The sequence below is a fragment of the Gossypium hirsutum genome, chromosome D13 (assembly GCF_007990345.1).
Source record: "Gossypium hirsutum isolate 1008001.06 chromosome D13, Gossypium_hirsutum_v2.1, whole genome shotgun sequence".
In the NCBI taxonomy this organism is placed as follows: Eukaryota; Viridiplantae; Streptophyta; class Magnoliopsida; order Malvales; family Malvaceae; genus Gossypium; species Gossypium hirsutum.
The window spans coordinates 57,704,291-57,716,346 of record NC_053449.1 but is presented as its reverse complement, the minus strand read 5'-3'; the positions used below and the strand labels follow the sequence as shown (position 1 = coordinate 57,716,346).

At 34.5% G+C, this 12,056-nt stretch overlaps 1 protein-coding gene across 1 annotated transcript; it reads right to left on the bottom strand.

Moving 5' to 3' along the window:
• Nucleotides 1-3,239: 3,239 nt before the first annotated feature.
• Nucleotides 3,240-11,641, bottom strand: LOC107888290 (protein HASTY 1). The gene is given in 24 exon segments (XM_016812353.2): nucleotides 3,240-3,664; nucleotides 3,760-3,943; nucleotides 4,055-4,349; nucleotides 4,469-4,972; nucleotides 5,423-5,528; nucleotides 5,531-5,611; nucleotides 5,614-5,665; nucleotides 5,752-6,031; nucleotides 6,119-6,222; nucleotides 6,651-6,752; nucleotides 6,834-7,003; nucleotides 7,094-7,220; nucleotides 7,322-7,435; nucleotides 7,538-7,828; nucleotides 7,913-7,975; nucleotides 8,308-8,545; nucleotides 8,637-8,708; nucleotides 8,800-8,963; nucleotides 9,037-9,107; nucleotides 9,331-9,400; nucleotides 9,496-9,576; nucleotides 9,687-9,830; nucleotides 10,012-10,113; nucleotides 11,289-11,641. Coding segments are annotated over 24 exon segments (3,615 nt in total). The 5' UTR covers nucleotides 11,409-11,641; the 3' UTR covers nucleotides 3,240-3,584.
• Between the last annotated feature and the right edge of the window lie 415 nt (nucleotides 11,642-12,056).

The window sequence follows — 12,056 nt, the reverse complement described above, 5'->3', positions numbered from 1 at the left end:
CGGCACATTTACAATTACAATCTATATATGGATTGTCCAATGAAGGAAATAAAAAACGAAAAAGATAAGTTAATGAAAGAGGTGCACTAGTTAGGTAGGTGAGTTGTAGCATAACTGTTGCTTTCACATCAAGTGCTTTCACATGAAGGGAAAAATAATTATATATTGAAAGTGAAAAGAAAAATAACAAAGCGGTGGAAGGTACCTAACTACATACCAATCCTGAGAAGGGTAAGTTTTTAAGTAAAGTTGTCGTAATCGAATTGGTTATCTAATCGATCAGATCATTAGTTTATTTAAATAAATTATTAAAAATTATAAAAATAAAATTTATTAGAAGTTCAATTTAATTGGTTTAAATTATTGATAGTCTTTTCTCAACCTATAGATGGAAGGATAATACGTTTCAACATATTCAAATCGACGTCCTTTTATATTAGTAATAATGCTCATGTCAATCGAGTTAAGACTCAATCAACAAAATATAAAATTTTTAAATATGATTAACACGATATAATTAGATTTTGATATATTTATTATTCTTGTTATATATATTTACATATTAAGACATATATAGATTTATTTATGGAATGGGGTACCCCTGCAACCTAAGTTTTTATTAATATTTAAGAAAATGTAAATAAATTACTAAAATTGAAAAATGAGATTAAATGAGAAATAAGAGTATTATCATTATAAGATCTTGAATTAAATATGCAATTGAAAGATGGTAAATAATGAAGTGATTTGTAATTAAAGAAAAGGACGTTTGCAATCAAAGCTGTGCCATCCCATCCCATCCCATCCCATCCCATCCCATTGATGCAATGAAGATGAATTAGTTCACCACCAAAGAAAGTGCCTGAATTAAAACTCTTTGCTGGTAGTCCGTCCATTTATTATACCTTCTGCTCACCGTCTCTTGAAAACGAGTAGTCATCAAGCTACTCCTATTTTCAAGGGTTCTTTTAAGAGAAGTCTTCAAGGCTCAAGCCAAATATGACATTTTGGGTCTATTTGATTCAGTGGATTTAATATTTTTAGGGTAATGTGAGATTATGGTGTAAGCTCTCATATTTAATTTTTTTAAATAGTCTTATTATAGGTTTTAGTCATATCTACTCTTTATGATACAATGTCAATAGTTTATTATATTTAATTATATATATTATTATCAAATTCTTCAGTTATTTTGATTTATTATAACATTTCAATTATATATATTATTATTATAAGTTGAAGAAATCAATATATGTTTATTATTTTACATTTTCTTGGAATATTACTTTTATAATCTTATGTTGCTCTTAAACCATAATAAATCATATATTTCAATAATAAAAAAATATATTTTATTTTCTTTCTCCTGTCACTTTGATTAAAGGAGAAGTTTTGGCTGCTTATTTTCCATCTTCAATTTCAGTTTATTTGAGAAAGAAAAAAAAGGAGATATGATGTTATTTCACTAGAGAAATGCATAAAATAAAGCATGAGTTTCAAAATCTTTGTATTTTTTTTTATCATGTTTTAGATATCTTTGTGCCCTATAATAATGTTTTAGACATCTTTTTCTCAAGTATTTATGCATGTTGATACAAAGTTAAGATTGTGGCGGTTTATTACTGTTTATTTGGTGGGTGGAGAGTTGTAGATAATTATAAGTGATTGGAATTTAGGCTTTTAAGAGGGTTAGAGTTTGAGAGGAGGGAGCAAAATAGATAGAGAGAGAGAGAGAAAGAGAGAGAGATCATGTTTTTTTGACTTTAAAGGTATCTTCGATTCTCTTGAGACTCCATGTGTCATTCTTGTATTAGTTTCATATTCTTTAGAATTCGATCGATCTACTAATATCTTTTCATATAGATATAGATTGTCATATAGGTTAACATATATATATATATATGATGTACAAATAGACAGGTATTTTGTCTATATCAGGGATGTGGTCCCTGTTGTGTGAGTTTGCAAGGTCGTAGGCTTGTAAAGTCATGGGCTTGAAGGTATTCTTAAGTCGCAAGATGATTTAGTGATTGAGTTTGTGCTTTTGATTGACGAGAGCAACAGGAGGCTAGCCGAACTCGATAGGCGTAAGTAAAGTTAAAGATCCCATGATGCAAAGATGCCTAAGGGTGATGAGAAAGGGTTCTAGTGTTAGTCTGCCCTCGATGTAAATTCAATCCTCTGTCGTAAGAGAAGCTTGTTCTTTGGGTGTTTGGAGCTTCTGTCCTTGTAGCCTGATTTTGTGCTATTGAAGACATCATTTAAGACTATCATATCCAAATACTGGCCGTGGCGGAGCCTAATTCAGAGCAAGATTTTATAATTTGTATCCATATATCTAGCATGAATGAACCTCCATTTCGAATGACTGCTGTTTCATGTTTTATTTTGTTAACTTTCTCTTTTAACATTGCCGTCGTGTCACTGCATGTACTATTTGCTGACCTTCTGCCTTCGATGAACTTATGTTCGCATTTGACTGAAAAATAAATAATAAATTATATCATGATAATTTCAATACATTCATATATTATATCATATCTGTTTACATAATTATTATTAGTTTTTTTACTGAGCTTAGGATATCAAGGTCCGCAAAACATCAACTTTACCATCTTAACCCAAAGGTTTTTTCTCATAAATATTGAAAGCGATTGTAGAGAACTGGTAGATTGCTTATCTTTTCGGGCTTTGGGCTCCGTCCATTCATCTTAATTTTATTTGATCTGCTTATCTTTAGCGAAGGCCCATACGGCGCCGTTTTGCTGGACACAAAGAATTAACGATATAAACAAAAGAAATCGCATGTTAACTGTAAATGTGGGCCAGCGTAGAAATAGTAATATTTTAATCTCTTTAATTTTTACCAATAAATTAAAAATAAAGTAATACAGAATTATGTAAACAGATTATTATTATTATTATTTTTAAAATGAACATGTATTTTATTCTTATTATTTGTGAATCCGTCAATGTATTAAATACAATTTAAAAAAAATATTTTTTAATTACAAAATTCATTTCTTCTTCCTTCCTTTAATTTCATAATAAATCAAACATATGTTTATATTAAATATTACACGTTTTAATAATGTTTATACAGTTTATATTTGTTTAAACCAAAATATCTCATACAATTTATATCAACATAAAAGGAGTAAGGCAGAGACATGGGTTCTTATAATCCCAGTTAGCGCATATATTCAAACTCGGACAAGGATTATGATGCTTCAAATATATAAAACTTAAAAATGAATTGAATATATTCATATCCAACAAATATCAATATCCCACTTATCCGGCACTCATCCTGAGTCCAAGTAACGAAAAAGATTGCCACCACCAAAATATAAGTAGTTTGATGTTATAGTCAGCCAAAGAGATGGAATAAATATTAGGATAACAAACATGGTGCGAGAATCAGCCAAGTAAATTCTATTTCAGATCATAAGATGCAAAACGAAAGAAAGAAAGAAAGAAAAAAGCTTCCATCTACCTCATTGTATTAACTGTCTGTCAAAGATGTTTCTTTTTTCATTTCCAGGTTAAACTTTCTGTACAAACACCGAATCCAGAAAAATCCGTCACAGTATAGCTGCCAAGCCCACGCTGTCGCCCTCCTCGATTCCATTTCCTGGAGCATTGACTGGACCACGTGGCCGCGCTGAAATGGAGAGCGTTGTAAACTGGTAAGGATATGTCCGTGGAACACACACCAACAAAAATGGAAGGCAATTAGATGAAAGTGGGGGGCTTTACCAGTAACGTTTGTAATAATGTTTACATTTTTCTGAGCAGCAAGAGCTTTTAGGTTGTTCCCAGTAGCTAATAAAAGCAAGCTTCTCATATGCTGCTTTTGTTCTTTCGGACTTGCGGTCTTTGTCAAGGCTTCTTCAAAGGCATGTAAATCGTTTGGGGTAATACAAGGGAGGGAAAGTAAAATCTGGGATAGTCCAATAAATGCATCATTGAATTAATATTTTGAGGCACTTGTATGATCAGAGAGTAATATCAACTTAACATTAATGGAGAAATTAGTGTTCCAAAAACTAACCTGTCTGGGAGCCGGATCTCTGTCACAGAGATAAATGAATATTTCGCGACAGAGGTTAACCAGATCAGCGCTGATAAAAGCATTTGACTCGAGGGCTAGACCTCGGATGAGAGCAGAAAATAGATCTCTCGAAACAAATTCCCGGAGATCGACATTGTTCGTAAGTATAGCTAGAAGAACCACAGAAGCAGAGAAAGAACAAACTTTGGTCACAGCTTCACTGTCTGTCCAAGTAAATGCTTCTAACGATATTTGGAGTACTGGAATTGCCAGGCTTTTGTGCTTCAAAAGGAAACTGCAAACAAATCCAAAATGTTGAGAAACTAGGTTTACAGAACGAAATAGTATAATATCGTGAATGTAAAGGTAATGTTGGACGTCAACACTAAAAGGAAAAATAATTTAGTTTCATACCCAACCATAGAGCTTGGTGCAAATGCATCCAAATCTTTAAGAGAAGACATGTCCACGCGACCAACATGCCCCGAATGTTCTAAAGCAGGAAGGCTAGTGTTTAATCCAGGTGACGCTATAGTAGAAAGGAGCAAACATATCTCACGAGTTAAATCTCGGAGTAACTTCTCTTCCATTACTTCCACTTTCAAGTCTGACCCAGTAAGGATACCATGATTATCGGGAACCTTCGCCCGGCCTTCATGCAGAAGACCAAACCATGAACAGCTCAGAGCTTGCTGACAGTGGACAAATAACGGGTGCAGTAGCTTTTCCAGCCATACCCCCCACATGTCGGGAGGACAAGACTTAACCAAAGGAATCAAAACAGAATGAACAAGCTGCCTTGTATGTCTGAACTCCATTGACTGTATATTCTCAATTAGAGCTAAAGCAACAGAATCAACATCAATGCCTTTGAAAAACGGATCTCCAATGGTTGCAGATAGTCCCAATACATTGTACCTACGAATGTGTAAGATGCATTAACACCGATTAGAAAAAGAATCGATGAGTGGATGATGATTGAAGTATGCCTTCCAAAATATTAGTTTTGTCTACAAAGCTACAAAATGGAGAAGGCTTCCTGAATCCTCGATAAAGGTAGGATATGATCTTTAGCCCTTTCTTTAATCTACCAAGTTATTCATTACCTATCAAAAAATTTTCTTTTTCAGTTTTCAAAATGATATATGCGCCCATGTTTAACTCTAGACGGCTCATAATCACATAGCTAAGCACTTTATACCAAATATACACCAGACAAAAAATGGAGTTCCTTTTGGGGTAAATCAAGATATCATTTAGGGATCCTTCAATTTATACGCCATCCACGTTATAGTGAGAATTAACGGTGCATTGTTTCTTAGGAAGACCATTTTCCTATGTTAGAAAATGTGCAAATGCCATACTTACCCACTGTCTCTGATACCCTTTAACCAATTCCGTATATCAGCTTCATTTGGTTCAGTATACCCTTCCTTATTCACATCAAATGGAGATCCCTCTATGAAAGTTAATGCCCCTTTGACAATTTGGGGTTCCCAACGCCAAGAAGACTAGACCGCTCCACATCACTCATGCTCATTGCTGCTTTAATCTCCCAGGTAATACTTGGAATACTGATGGTGACCAAAGGGAATGTATAGCACGAAGCAGCTGCACAAGAACAATAGAGTTGTAACAGCCTGTTTCTATAGTATCTTCTAGACAAGATATATATAATATAGGTTACAATAGCATACTTTTAAGAGGGGAGGAAGCATCCAAGACAGATGAGAAGCCATTGGATGTGGGGTAGAACTTGATGTTGAGCTGCTTTGGCCTTTCCTCATTCCACTCCTCTTGAGTGCTTTCTCAAAGAATGTGATAGTGTGGAACAGTGACCACATAAATGCTGTCTCGGAGCATAAACGAACTAGTCCAAGAGGTTCGGACAAGTAATTGTTTTGCCATTCTATTTGTATCCATTGTTGGCTCAAGGGTTCAAGTAACCATGCCAAAACTTCTTGCTGCTGTTGAACCCTGCTCCATTTCAACAAATGTCATATAAGAAAAAGAAAAGAAATCCAGCTTTACATGGCAATTGAAACACTTTAAGCAAGTAATTACCCTGCAGCAGATGCTATAACAAGAAATGCTTCACCTAGAAGATTATGTTCACCGCGAAGCAGACGGCCTTCTCTTTGCAAATACACCATGGTATCAGCAATACCCTGCATAAGAAACATCATGGAGTGAATATAAAGTTCAACTAAAACATAAGTTTCCCCAAAACTTATAAACAGGCATATAAATGATGGTTTTAAAAGCTAACAATCTAAACCTGTGACAGTTTCTAATGAATTGCCTTATGAAGCATACAAATAAGTATTTGCTCAAGGATAATGTGGACATTTTCTACTCAAATTTAAGAGCTAAACAAGCATTGCAAATTTAGAATTTCACAATGCTTTCCGACTGCAAAAGAATACACACGGCAATTGGCAAGTAAGTAGCTCTAATTTCGTATGAGCATGAAAGAATATGCTGTTTAAATATAAGGGAATCTGTATCCGCTCCTCAAATTGAAAGTATCTAAGCATTTCAGAAACTTCAAAGCTTCAATTGGAAATGTTATCATTTTGCTTGACAGATGCATTACCTTCATGTGAGGCAGAATACTTTTGTCAGCAGCTTTGGCTATCCGAATAAATGATGTACAAATTTGCAACCTTGCATGCCGTGCACTGCTCGTCGAAGGATCCTGCCAAACAAAACTTAAGGTAAAAAAGACAAGTCTCAGTCCTTAGGGAAAAAAGATGAAAAGGAAGAAGAAGAAGAGAACCTTAACAACAAAAGGAAGTGAATTTAGGAGCTCAAATAGCTTATTGATGACACTACCAACTACATCCGAGAAATACTTCAGGAAGGGACCCATTGCATCTAGATAGTGCCCAAGTACTTCCACAAGGGCAGGCTCAGTCCAATTCAATGAAAGAAGTTCCCGAAGTAAACCTTCAATTCACGGTAAACAGAGTTTTTTGGTAGGTATGGGTATCATAAACATAGAGCCTCTAACAGAATACAGACAAGTTGTTAGCAAACCTTCAAATATTCCACATAAAGCAACGTGAACTTCTGAACTACCCCCCGCAAACTCATTTGAACCATCAAAAATAGAGCTAACAACACTTTCCAGAGCTACTTGCATGCTTTCCATCACTGCTAAGTCCTGGAAGTTTGTAAAGATAATAACAATGAAGCTTCTAACCTGAAAACCCGAACACTAGGTATAATGGAAAGGAACAAGATGAAAAGGGTTGGTGATGAAACCTCAGCAGGCATTGGAGAGTTCAAGAGGTTCTTAATGATCATAATAATTCTTTCGGAAACTTTAGCACCAGCCACAAGGGGCTTGTTTGAAGCAATAAACTTGATTAACTCGAACTGCAATGAAAAAAACAATGTATGTTTATGCTTGAATTTCCAAATCAAAGGAAGATAAATCAAAGATCAAAATATAAATGCATCTGAGATGGTAGAGCATACAAGTCTAGAACGGTACTGGCCGAAATCACCCTTTCCTTCAAAGTCATCACTCCACAACTCCAAAGCCCCTAGAGAAAGGGCTTTTCCAGTGATAAGCCTTTCTTTCTTAAGCATGCGTTGGAATGATATATCCAGAATCGTACTACAAATATCATCATTGAGAAAACTTAAAATCTTTCTCTTTTCATTGTCAACCTGAGCTGAATTTGAGTCTGTATTGCTAGCAGCTGACCCTTCTCCAGATGAATGCACTGAAAGCTTCGGCTTTGACATCAAATCCCGCATCAGTGCCTAGAGAAAACATTTATTTTAACTTAGTTATTTGTTATTCATGCTTTATTATCACAATAATTTACAAAAAAAACTTTCACATACCAACCAAAATTGCAGGGATTGATAATGAAGAGCTAGCTTAAAATGTTGAAAGAACCCAAGCATCTGAAAAAAGATAAAATATTAGGCCATAAGTTTTTATTACTCATCACTAGACTAAAGTAGCTAAAAGAATTAGCAAATGAAAATGATTCACAATCCTGCATATAGACTAAAATTATGTTACTTGGACTAGGTCTGATTGTTGGACACGTATAGGGGATCATATCCCCATACCAATGTCTGGATATGCATCAGAATCATGTACTTCAAGAAAGATGAAACGTCGAAGCAACAAATGACTAAAATACACCCCTGTTAGGAAACTTGTTTGCAGAAATACAACTTAAATCAAAGTAATTCTAAAAAACTTGCTGCAATCTTTTGACAGTCATTACCTGCTGTAAGTAGAGAGCGGACGTACTGCTGTCTCTGAGAATACATTGCAAGTTTGAGGAACCCAAAGATACCATACTTTCACAAACATATTCTGCAAACTCAAAGTCACTTTCATCTATTGCCCCACCTGCTGAGTTAGATCTGACCAAGAATTCCCGAGATACATTCATCAAGATTTGAAAGATGCTACTCATTGCAGAATCAAATTCAGAAGCAAAGTCGTCAGCAGGTCTCTTTCTGCATGCCAGAATCGAGAGTTTGCAACGTCAAGCAGTAGTCTTCTAGGAGAGAAAATCTGTACCTTAACCATGTAAACCATAAAGCATACCTTGGAGAGACTAGTTTGAAAAACTCACAAGCATGAAGGCGAAAATCAGGAGAAGAAAGTAGGAAACCACACCTGTCAAAATACAGAGATGAGAGTGTAAGGAAGGGATCACGTCAATGATTAAAACGTTATCTTTCGAGAAGTGAAAAGAAGAATATCATACCCATGAATGATGCCGAATTTAGCAAGATCAGACAAAGGTGCCCATTCGGCATAGGCATTTATGGCATTTAAAGTAGCTGTTACAGCAGCCGCATGCTGTTTTGCTATGTCAAGATGTTGTCTACCCACCTCACTCAATGCTTCCCCGAAATGCCTTTCCAATAACTGTACCAAGAGTTAAGGATCGTAAATAATGCTAAAGGAAGCAATGTATGTTCTACAAAAGATAGAGGCATACTGTGTATAGTAGTGGCAAAATTTCTGGCAAAGATTGAGTAAGCCCACGTAACAGTAATCTACGCCGATCACCTGAATGATAAATTTATTTCAGAGAGAAGCAAAAAGCAGTACAAAAACAAACGAAGCTTAAAACATATTATACATATAACCGCCTCAAAATAGAAAGTTATGAAAGAAAAGGAAGTGTACTACTTCTAAGGTTTGAATAGAAGCAGCATCTTGAGATATTGGATGCCAAGAGAATGAAATTATTCAGTTGGTGCAAACAATTCAAATCAAGAGAGATAAAAACCTTCCAAATCTTCATTGTGGACTGTAATATCTTCAGGAAGCCATCTCAGCATCATTGAGACCAACTCAGCCTAAAATGGGAAAAAAATATCCAAGGAATCATTCAATGCATGATTCAAGAAATAGAAAAAGATCATGACTACGTATAGATTACAAAGAGCTTTACTTGAACAGGGCCCTTGCTGGATAGGGAAACTAGCGATGGAAACAGCTCTTGCCAAAGATTTAGTCCTTCTCTTCTAACTACCTGAAACAAAGCCCCAAAAAGAAAATGAAAAATGAAACATAACTGAAAAATGATAATCCGAGATAGCAAATAAGAAAAAAGCTAGGTTGCCAGGGTAATGTGTTGAAAACCTCAGCAACTAGGGCAGCCGTTTGACTTTTCAAAGCCCATTCCTCACAAGGATCTGCAATTTCAGACATTAACTCAACAGCAACGTTTGAAAAGTTCCTACGTTCTGAGAGACTGAATTCCTCCCACCGCAATCGAACCAAGTGCTGCACAGAGATTAAGATGATAAGGAACTTAAAGTCACGACTCAAGACATGCAATTTAATAAAAAATAACATGATAGAAATCAAGTAATGAATCTTTAAAATTAAGTCATGGACAGCACCAGTTTCATCAAAGTGGGGATGCAGCAAGAACAGAAAGGAAATAACGGTGAATGAGCTTAACCTGTAGCATTTTAAATGCATGTAATCGTATTTCTGAAGACCAATCCTTTTTAACTAATAAGAATGATGTGTTTGCCAAAACCCGTATATCTCCTGCTTTAATCTGTAAATATTCAAGAGAGATAAGTCACTGAAGTGATATAAAACTAAAACATGCCAGTATTTTTGGTCATGATATAAAAGCAAGACACTAATTCACAGAGGACACAGACAGGCTTCCCAAGCTTCATTTCATAAGCTCTTTTCACAGGAAGCCTTTAGCTGTCATAATACAGCTTCTCTCCCAACCAGTTTTTTCGAGTTCAGTTTTACTTAACAAAACTTCACTGATTAAACTATATCTTAAAGATGCAAGAAAACATGCAGCCTGACAAAATCGATTGGTTTTTGTATCATGCTTAAAAATTTCAGCACAATACCTAATTATTCATCCTTACTTGCTGATGTCCTCAAATCCTAATAATATTACTAGTAAACCGTCAAAATGTCTAAACAAGGAACAATTGTCAAACAGTTCAAATCATTCGAAGGAATCGAAGTTCGATCAAATATAAACATTGAACATTTATCAATCATAAACAGCAAAGAACCCCATTTTAAAAGTGCAAAGTAAAAGAAATGGGAGGAACAGACACATTCTAGTCAAAACGCAAAGCTAAGAGAGAGCTATAAGGTTCATAAAAGCAAATTACAATGACACTTTAGATTAAAACCTTAACTCAATTGAATCACTAATCAACCTTCAAAAAGAAGAGTTCATAAATTTCCAAATTTTCCACCAATTCAAAACAAGTCTACTGAATCAAAGTTCAAAACTTTCACCAAATGACATAAACTTCAATTAGGAACTTTTTACAACCAAAGTTGATTAATTTACATGCAAAGACCAAGAATATGCCAAGAAAACCAAACAGAAAAGAGCCTAAACCCTAAAAACAAAGATAAAGGAAATAATATAAGAAACAGACGAATCTTGTCAAAATGGTAAGAGAGACTTATCAATTTCGTAAAGCAAATTATAACGATCCTCTAGCTTAATTGAACAACTAAACAGTCTCCCTGAAAAAAATTCCAGAAAATTTCCAAATTCATAAAAGTTCAAAACTAGTCTACTGAATCAAAAAGTTCAAAGTTACGAATTCTGACATTTTCTGATTCAAAGTTGGAAAGTTCACCGAATGATATATACTTTAAAGAGTTAATCTTAACAGCCAAAGTTAATTAATTTACAAAACAAAAATAAAACAAAATAGAAGGATAGAGAGAGAAAGAGAATACAGATTCAAGGTAAGAAACGGCAGCTTTGCGAGCATCAGGAGTAGAGTTCCAATCAAGGGCTGCAACGATGGCTCTAGCCACATTGTTTACTGTGCTATTGTTACTGTTACTTTCTTCCATTTTGCACTACCTTTACCCTTTATGAAACTAAAACTTTTCCGGGTTTTTTTTTTTTTTTGCTCTCTTCAAATGAGATTATGTTGGGGTTTCATCAAAGTTTCTGGCTTTGTTGTTTGAATAATTCAAAGAAAATAGAAAGAGGGTTGATGGGTGGTTTTGTTTAAAGAGGTTTATTACAAGTCATGCGGAGGTTTAACATCTTTCAGCCTTCCATCCACTGGATCATTTGCAGTGATGCTCTAAAATTATTTTAATTAATTTATATTGAAATTTAGCGAAAGTTTTGGTAATTAATTTATTTTTATTCACTATTCTTTTCTCCTTTTGGTTACTTGGGTATTGGATATTTATTTATTACAGACAAGTTTTTATTAGATATTAAAAAAAAAGTAAATAAATAAAAGTTTTTGTTAACTCGTTTCTTACTCCATATGCTGATTCCCTTTTATTATTATTTTCCTTAATCTTCTTTTTTTTACTTTTTTAAAAGAAAATGTTAGTATTTTTATTTGTTTTCTTAATTTCAAAAAGCTTTTATTGGAATGAAAGTCGGGCTAAATAAGGTAAATATGTCGGGTATTTTATTTTATCTTTTAAGTCAATTTTTTTTAAATTAGGAAAATAAGTTATTTTTGGAGAGAGCGTAAA